This window comes from Pteropus medius, unplaced genomic scaffold, assembly GCF_902729225.1.
Source record: "Pteropus medius unplaced genomic scaffold, Ma_sr-lr_union100, whole genome shotgun sequence".
NCBI lineage: Eukaryota > Metazoa > Chordata > Mammalia > Chiroptera > Pteropodidae > Pteropus > Pteropus medius.
This window is the reverse complement of record NW_024352784.1, coordinates 16,248,428-16,270,798: the sequence shown is the minus strand read 5'-3', so window position 1 is coordinate 16,270,798 and position 22,371 is coordinate 16,248,428. Positions and strand designations below refer to the sequence as shown.

At 34.5% G+C, this 22,371-nt stretch overlaps 1 protein-coding gene across 2 annotated transcripts in view; it reads right to left on the bottom strand.

The window, feature by feature from the left end:
* The window catches only part of NAALAD2 (N-acetylated alpha-linked acidic dipeptidase 2), a 53,564-nt gene extending 33,727 nt beyond the window's left edge, over window positions 1-19,837 (bottom strand). The window contains exons 1-8 of one of the 2 annotated variants that reach the window (XM_039848342.1): window positions 19,293-19,836; window positions 18,500-18,611; window positions 8,471-8,657; window positions 6,054-6,155; window positions 5,262-5,387; window positions 3,880-4,066; window positions 621-714; window positions 114-212 (exon numbers count right to left, since the gene is read on the bottom strand). In XM_039848342.1, coding sequence (XP_039704276.1) covers window positions 114-212; window positions 621-714; window positions 3,880-4,066; window positions 5,262-5,387; window positions 6,054-6,155; window positions 8,471-8,657; window positions 18,500-18,611; window positions 19,293-19,374 — 989 coding nt within the window. In that variant the 5' untranslated portion in view covers window positions 19,375-19,836. Of the gene's footprint in view, window positions 1-113; window positions 213-620; window positions 715-3,879; window positions 4,067-5,261; window positions 5,388-6,053; window positions 6,156-8,470; window positions 8,658-18,499; window positions 18,612-19,292 lie in introns of both variants that reach the window. The other variant, XM_039848343.1, reaches the window with a different exon arrangement.
* Window positions 19,838-22,371: the final 2,534 nt, after the last annotated feature.

The window sequence follows — 22,371 nt, the reverse complement described above, 5'->3', positions numbered from 1 at the left end:
TGAAAAATGAGAAAAAAGAAGATAAGCAAAATATACTTGGCAGAACAGTTATCTTGATTTTTTCCATTAAACATATAAAACTTTTTCAGGCTATTAAAGTAATGTAAAATTACCTGAAAGAATCATGCCCTATGAAGCCAGGCCCAATATTATAATCCACATTCAGACTTCCCTTCCAGTTGTCATCTGGTGGAGCAGTTCCTCCCATATGGCTAGCAAGAGAAAATGAAAATGGCAGAAAAATGCTGAGCACAATTTCTTAGAAAAAATCATCAAGTATGACAATGAGATATTTCATTCATACATTTAACAAATATTTATTGAGCATTTACCAAGTGCCAGGTACTATCAAGACTCCCCTCACTTGTGAAGCTAAGAACCTAGTGAGAGAGCCATAACTGAGATACATAAGCAAAGCATTTCATATGTTAGTGATAAGAGCTAAGGATTAAAATAAAACAAAATAGTGAGGAAAATAAAAAAGGTGTGCTCTGTTACTCTTGTTTCAGGAGCTTAAGCTACAAGGCTTTACTACTAGTAAAACTACATTGGTTTTAGAAGAGGAAATGAATACATTAGTGCAAAATATCTTAATTTCATATCCAATGAGAAAACTATACCGTAATAATATTTCTGCATCATTATAGCCAATGGGATGTACAGGGATTTGGGGCATTCCCACTCCTTCTTCAACATCAAGTCTAAAGGAGTATTCTGCAAAAATCAGTTGCATAAAATGAAAACAAAGAATCTGAGCGAAAGGTATAAAGAAATTTTTTCTATTACTATTTCAGATTTGCTATATGTTTAACATTATATACAAAATTTAAAGTTCCACTAAAGTCAGTGTTAGTTTTATCTAATATGGTCTATTTAATTCAACAGTAAGAAATTAAACCATTTACATTTTAAGATAAAATCAATTATAGGTATTATAAATTCTCAAACTTGTTTTGACATTTCACATAATTCTCTTGAATTTTACAGGAATATTTATTTCCTCAAGGATATCTTGAATCCTTAGAGAAGCTTCAATTTACCAGATGTCTGGAAAATGTGTCCCATAATCTGAACCTAGAAATAACTGTAAAAAAATTTAAGGGGAATTTATGATCTCTTGGGAATACATGAAAAATCTTATTCAAACACTATATTATCTTTAAAGAAATATTGAAAAATATTGTCAGGCTTAAAGATCTCACTGGGACTTTGGCTTTTAGCCAAAACAGAACTGTATAATACTAAAATACCTATCTTAGAAAAAAGAAACAAATGACATCAGATTCCACCTTAAGAAACTAGAGAACAAAGAGTAAATGAGGAAAAAGAAGAAAAGGGACATAATAAAGACCAGAGCAGAAATCTAAGAAATAGGAAAAAAAATGATAGAGATTATCAATAAAATGCAAAGCTGGTCCTTTGAGAAGATCAATAAAACTGATAAATCTCTAGCAAGATATCAGGAAAAAAGAAAAAAGACAAATTGCTAGTATCTGAAATAAAGAAGATAATATCACTCTAGTATCTACAAACAAACAAACAAAAAATAACAGAATATTATAAACAACTCTATACCCATAAGTTCAATAAGTTAGATGAAATGGACAAAATCCTTGAAAGACACAAACTACCAAAGCTCACTCAAGAATAAATACTTAACCTAAACAGCCATATATCTATTAAATAAATTGAATTTGTAGTTAAAAGTATTCCTACAAAGAAAACTTCAGGCCTAGATGAATTTGCTGGGGAATTCTACCAAACATTTATAAACAAAACCAAACCCATTCTTGTAAACTCTTGCATAAAAAATGAGGAAGATAAAATAGTTCCTAACTCAATCCATGAGGCCAATATTACTCTGATACCAAAATGAGACAGAGATATTACAATAAATCTATAGGCTGATATCCCTATAACTAAAGACAGATATACTCTTAACAACATTTTAACACAAATCTAACAATATGCCCACCATATATGAAAGAATAATGCATTGTGACCAAATGAAGTTTATCCTAGAATGGAAAGTTTGGTTTAATTTTCAAAAATCAATCAGCGCAACTTAATAAAATAATAACGACTTATGATCATTTCAATAGATGTAGTAAAAGCATTTGATAAAATTCAATATTATTCATAGATATATGTGCTAAGATAAAAACTCTTATCACATTAGCATAGAAATGAGCTTCCTCAATCGAACAAAAATAATCTATAAAAAACATACTTAAAAGAAAAAGACTTCTCCTTGGGGCAGGAACAAGGCAAGGGTATCTGCTCTAACAACTTTTTTCAGTAATATACTAGAAGTATTAGCCAATACAATAAGACAAAAAGAAATAAAAGACATCCAGATTGGAAACAAAAGAAATGTTTTTATTTGCCGGTGACATGATCATCTGCGTAAAAACTGATAGAATCTACAAAAACCCAATAGAACTAATTAATGAGTTTAACAAATTTGCAAGATATACAATCAATATATTTACTTTAGAAATACAATGGTATTTCTACTTAGTAGCAATAAACAATTGGAAACTGAAACTTAAAATGTAATTTAAGACAGCATAAAACTATGAAATGCTTATGGATAAATGTGAAAATAGATATGCATGATCTGTGAAGTGAAACTTCAAACATGCTGAGAGAAATTAAAGAAAACTTAAATAAATCAAGAGTTGTTACCACATTCAGGGAACTGAAGAGCCGCTATGTATGTATGTATGTATGTATATATGTATGTATGTTTAAGATATCAATTCTCCCCAAACCGATCTATAGACTATTCAACCTCCCAGGAGGCTTTTCGGTGGAAATTGGTAAATCGGTTCTAAAATTCACATGGAATTGACCTAGAATAATCACAAAAACCTTGAAAAAGAATTGGAACTTGGAGAACTTACATTTCTATTAGAATATACTGTTAAAAAAGATTGACATACTAAATGTTGGCAAGGATGTCACAACTGGAATATTCTTACACTGCTGCTGGACTGTAAAATGATACAACCACTTTAAAAAACAATTTGAAAATGTCTTAAAAAGTTAAACATGCCACTATCATATTATTGAAGCCATTCCAGTTCTATGTTGGTACTCAAGAAAAATAAAAGTATACAAAGAGACTTGTATACAACCATTCAAAGCAGCTTTATGCGTAATAGCCCTAAAACTGAAAACAATCCAAATTTCCATCAACAAGTAAATGAATAAACAAGCTGTAATATATCTATTCAATGGAATGCTTCTCAGCAAAAAAGGAATGAACTGTTGACACAGATCAATATGGATAGACCTCAAAATAAATATGCTGACAGAAAGCAGATCATTGGTTGTCTAGGGATTGGCAGAACGTAGGAAGAGGCAGGAAGGGTTGAGAGGGAGCTATTACAAAGAGAAGAGAGGAAGCTTTTTTGGGTAATGGATATGTTCATTATCTTGATCATGGAGATGGTTTTCACATTTCATAAAATGACACAAAAAAAATTCACATTTTACATATTAAATAACAAAAAACTCATTGGTATTTTTAAAAATAGAAAAGTATGATCTAGAGAAGGATAAAATCACAGAAACCCCACATTCTAGTTTGGTAAGAGCAGTATTACTTTGATATGAGGCTCTGTGTTTCTGAACCTCTACTAAAGTTAGAGAGAGAATTGAGCTGACCTTCCCTTCTCCATGTCCACAACTCATTAAAACTTAAAACTAAAGCAATACAAGGGAAATATCTCTGAATTCCTAGCAATAGTCATCCAAAATATTATAACTGCACACAGTTTTACTGTTATCTATAGATGCTTGCTTTTATGTCTTCTATAAGGGGAAGTAGTATTTCTGAAAAAATGGGTGGACCATGGCAGGCTCATCCATTACCTTTAGCTGGATAGCCTGGAGTGAGCGGGTCACCAGCACCATTCAAATTTAACACGTTCCCTCTCTGGGCTGCACTTCCAGGAAGGTTCCATCCTTTGGGATATGGTTGTACTTCCGGGGCAGAGTAGTCAGCTGGATCTGAGTACAGGATGATTCCTATGGCTCCTGCTGACATGGCATTTTTAACCTGCAGGGGCAATGTGCAACTCATGATGTAAAAATGGCAAATGATTGACTTATTCATCTAAGAGAAAATCAATTTAATAATGTTAGGAAATTTAAACAATGCTTTTTATCATGCTGTTACTCATTTAGTTCTCTGTGCCTTGAAGGCAATTTCTCTTGGTAGACCTAATAACTCTCATTTATTCTATATAACTTCAAACAAGTTATCACCTCTTTTCTGTGAAACATTCCTATTGACCCTAAAACTGCAAAATTAATGTCTCCCTTCGTTATACTTCTATATTGTGTATAAAATTTTGCTTTAGGATGGATAAAAGTATTTTAAAATATATTGTTTAAATATCTTTCTCCCCTACTAAACTGAGAGTGTTTCTGAGAAGTAGGACCATGTGTTAATCACTTTTAGCTATCCATCCTCCAAAATCTGGCACATTATAGAGTAAGCATTCTACAATATTTGTGGAATTACATTAATTTAAAATTCTATGTGAAAAATTGCCCACAGTGTTTTTGTAAACATTTTTGTAATCCAAACTGACCACAAATAAGAAAATCTATCCTATATGATACTGAATTTTTCATTACCAGAAGTACTGCAGGAAAAGATAGATAATCATCAGATTTGATCAACTAAAACATATCCCAATATTCAGAAAGCACTCTTACATAATATTAGAGAGTATAATCTGTCACAACTTTTTTGAAGGATAATTTGATGATGCCATCAAAATGTTGAAATAATATACATTATGATTCAGCCATTATGATTCAGTAACTGATGCCCTCTTTATAAAATAATATATGTAAAATTAGTACAGAGACATATATTTACATTCATATTTTATAGAATTAGGTCTGGAAAGAGCTATTAAGATTAACTATGTCAGGGCAATGAAGCTGGGTAATGCAGGGGAGTTTATTTTTTTAGTTTACATAAATTTCCTTTTACTTATATTAAATAAAAAAGCAAATATTTATTTGGTAATAAAATTATTAAAATAATTTTTTCTAGATATGTGAGGTAAGATAACAGGATTTTCTGTGCAACCATGGAAATAACTACATATATATATATATTTTTTTCCACCATATATATATATGGTGAAATCAGTTTTGGAAACTGTGATGCAAGCTGACCATTTACATTAACTGAATATATCTTATCTCCTTCCTTCTAGAAAAATAAATAACGATACTTTATTTCCTCTGAAGATTTTCCCGTATCTTGCAATAACAATCTTTCCAGTGCAATTGATGCCCATTTCTCTTTCAAGTTTGAAAAAATCTTCAGTACGAGCATAGTTTACATATACAAGATCTCCCTATAGGGAAAACAAAAGAGAAAAATACTTAATACTGCTATAATTAAAGAGAAAACCAAAGAATAAGTTTGCTCCCCGACACTGCATCATCAAAAATTATCTTTCCTGGCTTGGGCTTAAGAAATAGATCCATGTTGAGTCTATGGAAGTAGTTTGAAAATATTTCAATATATGCAGAAAACCATGTATTTTATTTTACAGAAATTATCAGTGTATACTGAGTCACAGGAAATAGAATAAATAAAAGTCATTTTAAAATTCCAGCTATGTTTAATTTCCAACCATGGTATTAATTTTTAAATTTCTGTGGTGTGATCTGTGAAATCATATCTATAAATCTGTAATTTGAAGTCAGACTACAAAGGAAAAAGCTTCTAAAAACATCTACCGCCCTTACTGAATTAAAGGCACGTTTTTTTGTATTTCAAAGAGTAGCATCTGCTTCAATAGAGTCTGATTTTTATGTATTTATTTTCTTTCTTTTTCTGGTATCCTTTTTTTTTTCTTTTTTCTTAAATTATTTTTAGGTAGAGTATACATAGCACTGAACCTCAAAGTATGGATCAGGATGTATGATCTTCCTAATTTTGGCTTAGTCCTCTACAGAGGTTTTATATAACAAAGGAAGGTTTAAAGAGTTGAATAAGAAAATGTCTTTTATTTTACCTCTGGCATGCCTTGGGCTGAGAAAGCATTATATGGTGGTACAATATCTGTAACATTCTCATATCCATCTGGTAGAGGCTCAAGGTATGATGTTTTGAAAATCTAGCAAGCATCAAAACACATGAAGTTGGAAATATTCTGCATTGTTATTAAAGAATAATGTATTTTGCCTCAAGTATCCATTTAAGGTTAAGCATCTTGAAACTAGGTTCTGTTATTAAACAGATAAATTTCACTGGCAACAACAAAAAAGAGCTTTATCATTATTGTTGTCTTCAAAATAGTAGAAACTGATATAAATGCATGCAATCTCAGGTAAACAAAAGCTCCCGTATGAAGCATAAAAACAGGCTTCAAAGGGTGGTACTCCCATGATTCTCTTCCTTTTCCAACTATTCCTTTCAGCTTTCTTTTGGGCTCCTCTTTTTTCAACTGCATTTAAATAAAGTTTCTCTATGTTTTGTCCCCAGTATACTGCTAGCCTCATTTTATATTCTCTTCCTTCATTGACTCTCAAAATTTTATCCATATGCTTACAATGCCTAGCTTTCAAGACTTGTATATTTAAGGGCCTGATACACATTTCAGCTTGGACGTCCAAACTAAAACCAGCAAGATATGAATTTACCTTCTCTCACTCCAGGCCTGATTCTGGGTCCGCATTCCCTACCACTATTAGCATCACTAGCTAGCCACACACCAGACACCAGGACTCTGTCCTCATCTCCTTCCTCCAGGCAATCACACTAATCAAATCCTGCCAATACTGCTTCCTAACTATTTCTCAAATCTATCCCTCTTCCTCATTCCTGCTAACATCCTAATTCAGGGCTTTGTCTTCTTTTACCTGGACTATTGTCTTAAGACTCCAATTTTAACCCATCGCCTAGTCAGGTATAATCTACAGACTGCCCAAACTATCTAAAATGCCTCTCTAGACACACACTTCCATTACTTAGGACTTGTCAATGGTTTCCATTGACTGAAATTGAATTCTAAGTTTCTTAGGACTGGTGTATAGCCCTTCTATGACCTTTCCCCAAAACATATACAGTGGACCCTTGAGCAACACAAGTTTGAACTGTGCAGTCCATTTACTTATATGCAGTTTTTTTTCAATAAATACATTCTATAAATACATTTTCAATGTATTTTATCTTGATTTTCTTAATAACATCTTTTCTCTAGCATACTTTATTGTAAGAATACAGTGTAAAATACATATAACAAAGTGTGTTACTTGACGTTTATGCTATCAGTAAAGCTTCCAATCAATAGCAGACTATTAGTAGTGAAGTTTTGGGAAGTCAAAGTTATACATAGGTTAAGGGTTGACACCCCTAACTCCCATGTTGTTCAAGGGTCAACTGTATACTAGTTTATCTCTTATCATGGCTCATTCTGTATTTTATATTCTTTACATACAGAAAAATCTTTAAATTCTCTCAATAATACTAAACTAGCATATGTCTCCAAGCCTTTGCCAATATAATCTTCTGCCTAGAATTCTTATCTTGCTTTTCCATGATAAATCTTCTGCCTAGAATTCTCTTATCTTGCTTTTCCATGATAAATTCTTTAGAATTTTTCATGACTCATCAACTCTTCTCTGACTCCCAGGCTGGTATGAATGAAAAAAAGAGTTCTGTGGAAAATAATCTTACATGGTGTTCTAATCATAAATTCCTAGCTGGGCAGGTCACATTCCAGGCATATAACTTTTTAAGTAAAAGGTTTATCTTTGTCTTAAGCAAACCCTGTCCATTGTTTCTGTGCATCTAGGTTAACACACCTTTGAAATAAGCAGTAACCACTCTCAAGAGAGCACATAACCTTGTTAATTATCCTGTAATGAAATCCCCACCTTGCTTTCTCCCACCTCCACGTAACTTTCCTTATGTTCCTTCCTTAATTTTAAATACATAAAGAGCTGCAACCCGGCATATGTCATCAGTTTGGCTCAAATAAACTCATAAAGATTCTCTACAGGTTTGAATGTTCTTATGTCTACACTGGTCTGTGGCCCTTTCTTTGTAAAGAACCCTAACCATGCTCTTCATAGCACTTACCATACTGGTTTGAAATGATGTGTTCCATGTCTGCCTCACCTTGTTTAAGCAAAGGAACCATGTCCTACTCTTCATTCTGGCCTCATGACCTAGTACTATGCCTAACACATAGTAAACACTGAATAAGTAGTTTGTAACTTATTAACTTTTCTAGGAAATATGAGTTTCATTGCACTATTAAAGTTTTCTCTGTATTAGACACTGATTAGTTTGTAACTTAATAACTTATCTAGAAAATATGAGTTTCATTGCATTATTAACAAGTTTCTTTTTATTTGACTCTAAATTTCAATTCACATTAAGAGGTGGAGTTGTAAAGTACAAGAAGTACCAACACTTTTACATCACCTCAATTCCACGTTCATCCATGATTGATATATAGTTGGCGTTTGTCTCATTAGGGTAAGATAGGAGAACATCATAGTGAACCAGCTTGGCCGAATCCAGTCCAAATTTCTCCCACTGGGTTTGAATTTTCTTGGCAAGCAATAAATTTTGTTCTGTTCCTGCCAGATGAGGGAGCTTTGTAAAAGAACTAAAGTGAAAATAAAATACAAGTGGAGTTAAAGACTACTATATTCAGATGATGTGCCTAAGAACTATTTTAGATGCATTATTTATACTTTAGGCATTACATTCTCATTTCTATATCAGAGATATAAAAAACTCATCTAGAGATACCAATTTCTAGACTTGTCAGTGAGAGAGAACAGAGTTTGGCACTCTTCAAAATGTGCCTTTGGGGACATTGATTATTTTAAGATGGTTATTTCCAACAAACAAAAGTCTCAGAAAAAACCTTTGACCTTCCACCTTATTGCCTAGAAGGAATTTAGATAGAGGACCTGCTCCAGAAAGGGAGACATCATTGAAACTAGAATTTAATCTGAACTAAGTGTGATAGGCAGGGAGGAATCTAGCAAAACTAATTGATAGGAATTCTCTCCATGTCCCATTGTTAAAGATGGCACAGCAAACATTTATTTAGCAAACATTTGCTTTTCTATCTCCCTCTAAATTGCCTTCTTATCCATTGAAGTCTCGAAACACAACCCCCTCCCCCACCTTTTCTCCTTAGCTCAAGATGGCATATAAACCTTAACTCCTGATTTGTCATCAGGCTCCACTGGAACTCCATGTGTACATATGTATTAAATTTTGTTATTTTCTCCTGTTGATCTGTCTCATGTTAATTTGATTATTAGTCCAGCCAGAAGAACTTAAAAAAACTAGGAGAAATTTTTATTTTTCTGCCCCACTCCAGCTTTTAAATATTTATGAATAACTGCAGTTTTCACATTATGCTCCCCAGAAAAGAACACATTCCATGGTAAACACAATCAGCAAAGGCTTGGGTATGAGAAAACACCCTGGATGAATGTCATGCCTCTATATCAACAGTGTACCTTCCTACTGCTCATTAGTAAATGAAGAAGTTTTGAAAAAAATCATAATCTTTGCAAGACACCAGTTGGGCAGTCTACTTAACATATACGTCTACTATTGTTCTTATCATACTGTATGCACTTGTTTATTTATCTCATTGAAGTTAAAGTCCATGAATTTTTATTTTTATATCCCTTAGGGCTTAATTCCTGCCTGTTATCCAGGAATTATATAATACATGTTTATTGAATTGAATTTGGGCAATGTTCAATTGGTTCTTGGTTTAAATGATCTGGAGCATCAAAGTGATCTCACAAATATAGTTCTTAAAAAGATTCACTTTGAAGTAATATTTTAAAAGAGTTTCCCAAACTTCTTCTCCCTATCAGTAGAGCAATAATACTTTTGTAAATTAGATTTTTAGTTAACTATCAGACTACCAAAAAAGATCAGCAGTAAAGAAAGTTAATGTTTATTGAAAACGTATTACATGCCAGGAACTTGACCAGGTGGTTTCACATGGGTTATCTCATTTAATCCTCATGACTCTTCTTCCATTGTCTCTATTTTGAAAATGAGGCAACAGAGTACTTAAATAACTTGTTCATGATTTCATAACTATTAAATGCCAAGACTAGAATCTGAAAGTCAGTTGTTTGACCTTGAGAAATAGTGATGTTTTAAAAACATTCATCTGATCATATTTTTTAATTGCTTAAAATCTTCTGGCTCCCTACACCCTGCATTATAAACTTCATACTTCAACATGGCATATGGGACTCTTTCTCATCTAATCCACCCTTCAACATTTTTAGCTTCACATCCCACCACACTCCTTATAAACTTCTCTGCTCTATACTCATTTTTCTCTTGAGGTGACCACCTGTTAGCCTTTGCACAAGGTTGTCTCTCAAATAGAAATGTCCTATTTACCTGAACCTTCCTCTATCACCTCTATTCATTCGTCTTTTCCACCTGCAAGCTATTAATCATCCATTAGGACTCCTCAAGCATCTTTTTCTTTGTGAAAATTTCCCTTTCTATAATATTAAATAAAAATTGCAGGTTACAGGTATTTAATATCTTAAAGTATCTATAAAAAAAGAGCATTAATGTTTTTATAGACAAAAGTTTTTTCATATGCATAAAAACAGTGAGGTTGGAAATATTTAATTCCTACTGTGTATCATTTGTAATTGTTTTATTTTCCACAGTGAGCAGATAAAAGTCTTATAATTAGAAAAAATATATATTTCCTTAAATTCAAATGAAAGATTAACCATGAACTTTTGCCTCCCATCTTTTAGAGAACACACTGAAATGAAATACAGAAGTCCAAAAAAGAGCAGCAGGGCATAACACCCTTGACTTTACATCTGAATTTCTCCTTATGGTCCATGTTGGGCATTATAGCTCCAGGTATTATATATATATGATGCTACAGGCATTATATATATATATATATATATATCAATATATATATATATATATTCACACTGTGATGTTCAGGACAAAAAAGTACAAACGAGAACAGCTATTTCCTCTTTTGCATTTCTTTTAACAGAGGAAAGCTTTTTATAGATGATATCCACTGAATTTTCCTCCCATTTCATTAGGCATAATAGGGTTATATACCCCTTCTCAAACCAACCATTGCCAGAGGGAAGAGAGGTATAAGGATTGGATTATAGACCCATCAAGAGATCCTCAGACTGGAAGGAAAATAATCCTTACTGAACACATACCCTCCTGAAGAAGGGCAAACACCCAACAGTTAAGGCTCTGCCAAAAAGAAAATGGCTGAAGAAAAATCAAAGAATTTCCACTATACTTAATTCTTTTAACACAATCTTGAATCCTCCTTATGCTCCTAGACTCTTGCACTGATCATAAATCCTCCAGATCTCTGATCAACAGTTCTCTATCCTTATTCCCTTCTCTGAATATTTGCCTGACCTCCTTGACTTAATTGGTTTCTTCAGAGAACCCAGCTCTCCTGTAGACTGTTCTATTTCCCATGTCCACCCCCACTCCCAAATCTCAGGGCTAAAAGATCAGCTAGGAGTCCTTCTTACTCTCCATTGGCTCTTCCAAATATTTTTCCTTTTACTTCTTTCAAAACTAACAACTCTTTTGAAGCTCATATCAAAAGTCACCACCTTCTACATATTCTAGGTGCTATGAAAATTGTGGGTAACTCCTCTTCATTCAAGTATTGGGCTCCTATTTCAATGTATTTCACTCTACCTTTATTCTCTCATCATTCTTGGTAAGCAATTTCTGTATTCAGTTGGATGTAAAAGAAAGAAAAGGCAACTCCAAAGAGACAATCATCATGCAAACTATCCATATGAAACTTACCACTTTATGCTATATTACACATTAAAACAAAGCAGTGCTACAAGAAACAGATATAAGTTTCAATGTTTGGTCAAGAGCATCACCAAGTTTTGCTTCTGACACCTCTTAACTTGATAAAGAACATCTATAAGAAATCTACAGATAATATCACAATGGTAAAACTCTGAATGCTTTTCCCCAAGTTTAGAAACATGGAAAGGATGTTGGCTCTCATCATTTTTATTCAACTTAGTACTGGAATTCCAGTCAGTACAAAAAAAAAAGGAGGAGGAGGAGAAAAAGAAGAGGAAAAGGGCATACAGTTTGGAAATTGTCCTTGTTTAAGTATGTCATGATTGTCTACATAGAAAATCTTAATTAATCTGCAAAACATTCATAATGTGAGTTTAGACAGGCCATAGGACACAAGAACACTCAAAAACCAATGGTGTTTCTACATAGTAACAATAAACGTGGAAACTAACATTAAAAACAATATGAATTACATTTGCCCCCCAAAAATGATAAAAAACTTAGATATAAGCCTAACCATACAAATACAGAATCTGTATCCAGAACATTATAAAATGTTGATAAAAGAGATAAAAGATGACCTAAGTAATGGGAGAGACTTCCTATGTTCATGAATTGAAAGACTGGACATAGTAAAGATAAGTACCCCAAACTGCTTTATAAGATTAATGCAATTCTTATCAAAATCCCTGGAAGGATTTTTCTAGACATAAATGTGTTTATAGTTTATATATAAATGCAAAGGATGTAGAATAGCTAAAATAATTGTTTAAAAGAATAAAGTGGGAGGAATCATTCTATGCATTAAGGCTTATGATATAGCTTCAATAATCAAGACAGTGTGGACAGAGTGACGTTAGCAGCATGGTTAATGTCAGACTTTCTGGTCTCTCACCTTAAAGTCAGACAACTATAATTCAATAAAAGATTCCCTGGTTAACAAATAAACATGTTCAAGAGATTTGTGCATTGAGACATCCAAAACGACATATCTGAGCAAGCAGGGGAGGAAGGACAGAGCGGCTGCCATCACCAGGGAAAAAAACAAAGCCACAGACATGCAAATCCACTATAGCTCCTCCTCCACCGCCCCTGCCCAGCTTCAACAGAGGCAGTAGCGGTGGAGGTGTCGGGATTACAGCAGGTTGAGAAGGGGCAGAAGCAACATTCCAGGCTGAGCAGCCATACACATTGTGGCTAAATTGAGTGGAAAAAGCAAAGTCTCAGATGCGCCAACCCGCCTCCCCTTCTCATACCTCCCCCTGTCTGGTGGAACCAGGTAGTAGCAACTGACACCTCAGATAGTACAGTGCAACTGGTGGCTTCTGGTTGCTGGAAAGCAGCACCGGAAACTCACAGGCCTGGAGCCCCATCACATTCCACCACAGATGGGTGGTGCCCTGAGACCCAGAGGATCTAGTCACAGAGGGGACACCCACCTCTTTGGGGGAATAAAAGGCATTTTTAATGGCTAAGGTGACATCACCCCACAGAGATCCAGGAATTCCCAGCAGTGCAGGTAAGAGAAAACAAAAACTTGTTACTATATCACACCTATTAGAAAACAAAAGAAAGATCTCTACTTATCAACTTGCTAAACTGTTAAAAGCAAAATACAGTATTTTAAAAAAATGTAAATCCCTAAAATGCCCAGGCAGAGAAATAATTTATCAAGTATCATAGATAACCAAGTTAATAAAGTGGCTCAAAAAGAAAATGAAAAGTCTCCAGAAAACAAACTCAAAGACATGGAAGACTGTGATTTAAATGATAGAATTCAAGATTGCAGTTCTAAAAAGGCTCTAGGAGATACAAGAAAATTCAGAAAGGCAGTTCAATGAGCTCAAGAATTTCAATCAACTCAGGAATAAAAGTAGTACTTTACTGAAGAGATTGAAGGAAACTATAAAACATAACATAACCAAACAGAAATTCTGGAGCTAAAGAACTCAAATGAGATGAAGAATGAATTAGAGAGTTTAGGAAATACAACAGACCAGGTGAAAAAAGAATGATCTTAAAAATAAAAATCTAGAAATGAATCGGGTAGAAAAAGAGAATTGAGAGTTAATAAAAAATTAAGTCTACAAGAACTATGACTACATTAGAAAGAAAAATATAAGAATAATGGGTATACCAAAAGAGGTAGAAGAAAACAGCCTATTCAATCTATGAGAACTTCCCGAACCTATGTAAAAAGATGAACCCTCAAATCCAAGAAGCTACAAAAACATCTAATTATCTCAATCCCAAAAGACCTCTTTAAGACGCATTATATTAAAATTGTCAAAAGCTAATGACAAAGAATTTTCAAGGTAGCTGGGTGGGGGGAAGACTAACCTATAAAGGAAACATCATTATATTATCATTGAATTTTTAAACTGAAACCTTACAAGTTAAGAGATATTAGAATCGAATATTCAGAATGTTGAAAGAGAAATCATCAGTCAAGAATAATATATTCAGCAAAGCAATCCTTTAGATCAGAGGTTCCCAACCCCTGAGCCATGGACCACTACTAAGCCATGGACCACTACTGGCCCATGGCCTCTTAGGAACCAGGCCACACAGCAAGTGAGTGGCGGGTGAGCCAGTGAAGCTTCAACTGTATTTGCAGCCACTCCCCAGTACTAGCATCGCCGCCGCCTCAGCTCCACCTCAGATCAGCAGGCATTAGATTCTCATAGGAGCACCAGTCCCTGGTGCCAAAAAAGGCTGCGGACTGCTGCTTTAGATATAAAGGAGAAATAAAAAAGACACACAAATGGCCAACGGATATATGAAAAGATGCTCAACTTTACTAGCTATAATGGAAATGAAAATCAAAACCACAATTAGATACCACAACACACCTGTGAGAATGGCTACTATCAATAAGATAAGAAATATCAAGTGTTGGAGAGGATGTGGAGAAAAGGAACCCTTCTTCACTGCTGGTGAGATTGTAAATTGGTGCAGCCTTTTGGAAAACAGTATGGAGGTTTCTTGAAAAATTAAGAACAGAGCTACCACAAGACCCAGCAATCCTCTTCTGGGTATCTACTCAAAAAATTTTTAAATACTTATTTGTAATGATATCAGTACTCCTATGTTCATTGCAGCATCATTCACAATAGCTGAGACATGGAAACAACCTAAATGTCCTTCAATAAAGAAGATGTGGTACATATGTACAGTGACATACTACTCGGCCATAAAAAATATAATGAAATATTGCCACTTTTGACAATATGAATGGATCTTGAGAGTATCATGCTAAGTGAAATAAGTCAGATGGAAAAGGACAAGAACCATATGATTTCACTCATATGTGAGATATAAAACAGAAAGCAACAAACAAATTCATGGACAACAGTATGGTGATTACTAGAGGAGAGGAGGGAGGTGGGGAATTAAGAGAGTACAGGGGGTCAAATACATGGCGAAAGAAGGAGATTTATCTTTGGGTAGTGAACACACAATGCAATATAGAGGTGATGTTTTATAGAATTACACACCTGAAACATATATAATTTTATAAAGTAATGTTACCCCAATACATTTAATTAAAAATAAGAGTGTGGTACTGAAGGGAATAGATACATAGATCAACAAGGCAGAATAGAAACCCAGAAAAAAAACTAAAACATATCCAAACTGATTTTTGACAAAGATGCAAAAGTAATTAAGTGGAAGAAGGATAGCATTTCAACAAATGATGCTAGAAACTGGACATCCACAGGCAGAAGAATGAACCTCAACCAAAGCTTATACCTTAAATAAAAACTAACTCTAAATGAATTACAAACTTTAATGCAAAATGTAAATTATAAAATTTGGGAATGGGGCAGAGAGGAAAAAAGGGATTTAGGGATAGTCACATAGTTCTTAGACATGAACCCAAAAGTATGTTCCATAAAAAGAAAAACCAATAAACGACCTCGTTAAAATTAAAAATTTTTGACCTGCAAATGACCCTATTAATACATGAAAAGACAAATAACAGACTGGGAAAAATATCTGTACACCACAAAGCCAACAAAAGACTTGTATCTGGAAAATATAAAAACTTCTAAAGCTCAAAAGGAAAAAAAAACTAAAATAGGCGAAACACATGAACAGACATTTCACTAAAGAGATGATGAATAAGCACAGAAAAGATGTTCAATATTATTAATTAATCATTACGGGAATGCTAATTAAAATCACAGTGAGATATTGCTATACATCTGTCAGAATGAGTAAAATTTAAAATAGTGATAACGCCAATGGAAAATCTAAAATACAGTCATATTCTAAAGTCATTTGGCAAATTCTTCTCAAACTAAAAATGTACAACCTATCAATTTTCACTCTTGGGCATTTGTCCCAGAGAAATGAAAGCCTGTGATCACATAAAACCTGTATATAAATGTTACTAGCAGCTTTAATTATAATATCCAAAAACTGGGGAAAATGCCAGTGTCCTTCAATGAGTGTGAAAAGTTCAACTGTAGAACATCCCCTAAGATGAATAAATAAAGGGACTGAGAGCATCAGTATTTTAAAGATGTTATTCTTCTTCCCAATTCATTTACAGATTCAACTCAATTTTAATCGAAATTCCAGCAGGCTTTTTCTTTTTCTTTTCTTTCTTTCTTTTTTTTTTTTTTTTGGTAGAAACGGATAAGTTGATTCTAAAATTTATTTGGAAATACAAATCACTTAAAATAGTCAAAGCAATTTTTAAAAAGAGAAATTTGGAGGGTTAACTCTGATTATCAAACTTACTATTAAACTACACTAAACAAGATAGATATTGTGATATTGCGACATACAGATCAAGAGATCAGAAGAAAATATAAAATCCAAAAACAGGCCACACATTTTCTGGTCAAATGATTTTGAACAAAGATGCCAAGTCAATTCAATTGGAAAAGAACAGGTTTTTCAAAATTGTTGTGGGAATAAATGAATATTTGTATTTAAGAAATCATCAACTCATACCATGCACAAATTAACTTAAAGTGAATCACAGACCTAAATGTGCAAGCTAAAATTATAAAACTTCTAAAAGGAAACAGAAGAAAATCTTCACAAATTCTCATAGGCAAAGTTAGATAGCACACAGTATTAAACGTAAAACAAAAATTGGTTAACTGGGCTTAAAAATTCCTGCCTTTCAAAAACTACACTATGTAAACAAACAAACAAATGAAAGGCTAGCCATAGCACAGAATGAAATATTCATAACACATGTCTGACGAAGGTATTCTATCCAGACTATATAAATAAACACTATAATTCAATAAGAAAACAATTTAGAAATGGAAAAATTTTTAAGTAAACACTTTATAAGATATACAAAGTTCCATAAGCACAGGAAAAGATCCTTAACAACAAGAAAATGCAAATTAAAAACACAATGAGATGCCACTATACACCCATTAGAATTGTTATTATTAAAACAACTAACAATACTAAGTGTTGGCCAGAATGCAAAGCACTGGTACACTTACACATGTTCCGTAGAAATTGGAAATGATACAACCGCTTTTGAAATCTGGCATTTTCTTAAAAAGTTGAAAATGTATTTATCATCAATTCCAAGAGAAATGAAAACATGTCCACACAAAAACTTGTAAACATGTGTTCATAGCAGCTTTATTCACACTAGTCAAAAACTAGAAACAACCCAAAAGCCCATCAACTACACATTGTAGTATATTCATACAATAGAATACTAGTCAGGGGTAAAAAACAATAAATTACTGATATATGCAATCTGGATGAATTCCAAATTCATTATGCTGAGTGAAAATGGACACAAAGAACACATAACTGTATGATTCCATTTATATAAAATCCTAGAAAATGTAAAGGAATTCATAGTGTCATAAAACTGATTGCCTAGGGGGATGGATGAAGGGAGGAAAAAACTGCGAAGAGCATAAAGTAAATTTTCTGTATGACTGAGAAGATAGTTTGTTGAGTATAGTATGCATCTGCCAATACTCTCAAAATGTAGGTTATATATGATGCAGTTTATTTGTGTAAATTATACTTCGAAAAAGCTGAGGTATTTCTAATGACACTCCTTTAAGAGTCTGAATATAGAAATAAATGTCATGGTGACTACCTTACACGAGTTCTTAATCACTCCCCCAAATATCACTCTTTTTCATGCTTAGAGACTGGTGGGTTTGCACTGACTCTTTTGCTTCCATTTTCTTCTATTTGTATTACTTATATTTGCAAACTGGGATAGAAGTTTAATTTGTGGCAGGCAATCTGAAACTTTAACCTCCTTTCCTCTAAATCAGAGTTTACAACGTAAGTCTTCCTGACATAACATTGCTGATTAAATCCAGGCATGGGGAGCAAAGAATAACATTATCAGCCCAAAGTTACATGAAGTTGTAAAGAAACATAAAGCAATCAGATACTTTTTTCTGTAGACGAAGTTAGGAAAGGAACACTCCTGCAACATTAAAATAGATTTTACCTTAAGAGCAGTTTAAAAGGTCATTTAAAACTACCGTAAGTGAATATAGTATCATATAATTTCACACAAAGACTATCACCAGTTTTGATACACTTCTCACTCTTCAATATTTTAAATACTTTATTTTTAGGGTCAAATATCCAAAACTAATTTACCGAAGAAATGATTTAATATTTTCAGCTTTCATCTCGGATACCAGATTCCACCGTATACTTTGATGATAGCGCAGTGAAGTGGTCGTTTCTTTGAGAGGCTTAATAAACCACCCTGGGGAAGAATACACACATGATTGCTTTTGATTTTTATAAAAACTACAAACAAACAAACAAAACAAACAAGCCCTTCTTTAAGAAACAAATCATGGTGAGCTTTATAAAAATATTCATATTAAATGTAAAAAACCTTCAAACTCTGCTGTGTAGTGTAATTCTGAGGTGGTTAAAACAAGTTTTATATGAAGTTCTTTTCATTTTCCCACATGTTGCCCATCAAGGCAAGGGCCTTTGCCTTTCTTGTTCTCCCCTGGGTCTAGTTCTTAGTGCAGTACCTGACACACAGGGAGCATTCCACAAATATTCAACAAATGATGAAGGGAGAGAAGTTTTTTCAGTGCTGCCCATGTTAATTGCAAGTTTTGACTCATTAATGATGCTTGGAACTGAAACCATCGTTTTTCATCTCTGAGGACTGCGACAATTCAAAATTGTCTTACCATCAGCGGTTATCAGTACCCTGAACTCAGTGAACAGTTAATAAATTTGGATTTCAGTCACACTTTATTAAGAAGGCCCGAATGCATTCCATTCGGTTTCCAGTTTGGCTGAAATTCACGGAGTTCTCCACCCCGACTGAGCTCAGCGGGAGGGTGAAGCCAGCACAGTCGGATCGGGATTTCTGAGCGGAAAAGCGACAGCACTGGGCTCAGAGAGAAGGGGTTTGGACACTTACCCACCAAAAATCCTGCCAGGAAAGACGCCAGCGCTGCAGCCAAGCACATCCAAAGGTACAGTCGGCCCTTGGACTTCTCCATGGCTTCTTTGCGACTGAGCTTGGAGCGCAGGCTGCTGTAACGAGCCTCGGGGCAGCAGCTGAACAGAAAGAGCGCGCTCAGGGACGCGGTGAGCTTCCAGACTCCCGCGGAGCGTGGCCACCGCTGACCTTCTGCAAATCCCAGCCTCCGCCCTCCCGGTCCCTGCAGAGGCGAATGAAACAACTCCTGGCTGCTTCGGTCCCCCGGAGGCCTGGAGGGGAGAGAGAAAGCCCTCCAGACGGAAGGAGCATTCTTCCTGTTGGCAGGCGATCCAGTCTGTTGCTCTTCCAGCAACCCGGACAAAGTCTGCGTGGGGCCACTGAAAATGTCTCTACTTGTTTCCTAAAGCACTCTACCTATTTTACTACCTCTTTGCCACTCCCATTCCAGGACTCGCTGAATTTCAGCTGCAGAGTACATTTAAGTCCTGTTGTTTCTAATTTGTAGATTACTCTGCTGCAACCGTATTCTGTCCTGATTTCTAATTGGTCACGGTCGGGAAGCATTTAGGGTCCTGGCTGCTCCACTGTAACACCAGAGTTCCTTCACCAGGCATCAGCATCAAAACTGATAGAGGATTGAGTTCTTTTGTTCCCCCTTAATGGAACAAGCCTCCAAATTGCTGTAATCCTGTTTCTTCTACTGTGACTGGGGTTTTTCACTACCTCACTAGAATGTTGTAGGTTCAAATTAATAAGATTAACCCATTGAACGTGCTTCGCTCCATAACTGACAGGAGGTTCTCAACAAGTGTCACCCTCTCTGTCCTCCTGCTCCGACATTTATAGATGTTTCTTTTAAAAAAGTGTTTAGAAAATTTGCAAAATGGTGGTCCTTGTAAACAGGATTCCTGCACCTATCCATTTCACCCCAGAGGAAATCTTTAGCAACTCATGATTGAATACCTCATATCCAACCAAAAGTAGTTTTGCAGCCAAAGGAAAAATGCCTACTGAGTGGATTATGAAAGGGACAGTTCATCAGTGGTTACACTTCCAATCGTTGCTGCATTCTCCAAGGCCCTTTGTGATCTTAGCTGTGAAAAATAATATAAATAGAGCCACTTCAAAATGGAGTTGGGGCTGCCATCCCAGAGGAACTGCCTTACATGTCTTGCCCCTTAAACTCTGGAATGTTTACAATGGGAAAAATAACCTTCAGACTGAGACAAAGCGACATGATATTCCAAACAACTGTTTGCAAAGCAGACATTCTGACTACAGGACTGAAAGTTCAAGACATTTTTAGACTTAGCACCAATACCTATAGCTAAAGAATAACTTAGCTTATCCAAACCAATAAAAATTCCTTTCTCGACTTATTAGCACCAGTAGAAATTCCTTTCTTCTATTACTGTGATTAGTTACTTTTCTCTTTCTCTTAAAAACCCTTTGCTTTGACTCCCTAATTAGAACACTAATTCTGCCTGAATTAGTGCCTCCTGAATAGCTATTTTTTTGGATATCAAATAAATGCTTGTTGCTTTTTATTTTAGATTAACATAGTTAAGTTACTTTACTTTGCTCCCAAGGAGTTGCCAGAGAGTCTACTTTCTTTTTCTTGCACTATAATTGTTTGCGAATGTATCTGATGATTTTTCTCTTGAAATCTTTGTGGAATCCTTGATAGTTAATTTTGACACAAATATCTTTAGTGAATTCATTGATTTCAAAATATTCGTATGCTGTAAAAGCCCAGTTTCTACTTTAACAGCTGGGTGATAAGGGGTCTTCTCTATGCCACATACAATGTCAAATGTTATTTGTGTTAATACACACAAAAAGGTGTTACACATATAACTTTTGAGGACTGATTATGTAATTTATTAATTTCTAGACCCTTGGCCTTTTCTATCTGTTACCCACGGGACCATTGGTTATTGACTACATTTCTCTCCAAAGGCAGATTGAAATCATCTCTAGAAAAAGGTTTGTTGCAGAAAAGAAAGGTAGAAACTAGTGATTCAAATGACTTATTTGTGAAATTTGTTTTTCCTACTCCTATCTCAATTTTATAAAGTTTGATTATTAGAATAAATCAGTGGATTAGCAGTTTCCCAACTTGATTAATCTTCCCAAATTAAAATTAGATTTTTCTTAAATCAATATTTATTGAGAGGCTACAGCATGCTAGACATTGTGAAAATTTTTGAAGATATGACTTTTGCCTTTAGGAAGCCTATAATACAATGAGAACGTAAATATTAAATATGTAATTAAATGTAAAGTTTTCTAAGAAGGAGCAGTATTACCTTAAATGTGAAGGTTGTCGCTGCCTCAATAGGTGGCATCTACAATCTTTATCTTGCCAATCCATTGTAAAATGTCCAGTTAGCTGGCTCAGTACGTCTTTGGCCTTTTGTTAATACAGATACAGATCCATTATTTCATTTAAATTAACCTTATAACAAAAGGCTGCTATCAGTTTCTAATTATTTGTATCTTGGAAGATATTTGCTTTTTGCAGGCACACTTAGAGCAACATTGTTGATTTATGCCAACCCCTTCCAACCTTTCCTTTAAAATGAAAAAATGTATAAGGAACTTCCAGTATTAGAAAATCCATCTCTCAATAAAACACATTTGATCCACTCATTGTTCAGTGAGCCTCTAACATGCCAGAGCTATTTTCTCCATTCACAAAGTTAAATTGCTCTTACATAATCTCCCCCCGCCCCTTTTCACATGTAGAAGAGGCAATTTTGTAACTTCAGAGTTCAAATCCCATCAATTGGTCACAGCGAGGTTTGAAAACAAAGTGTGACATGTGTTCTAATAAAGCAGAATCCGTAAGTTCCTTAATGAACTTACCGATAGTTAAGATTTAATAGAGAAGGAACGTTTAATTGTGTCAGATTTCATGTTTTGTTTGAAGATGTTGCTTTATCTTTCATGAGAGGGATCACCTAGACAGTCACTGTACAGATATAAACATGACTCCATTAATGATGTCACAAGGTGACATGACGATCTGGTTATCCAGACAGCAATGTTCACT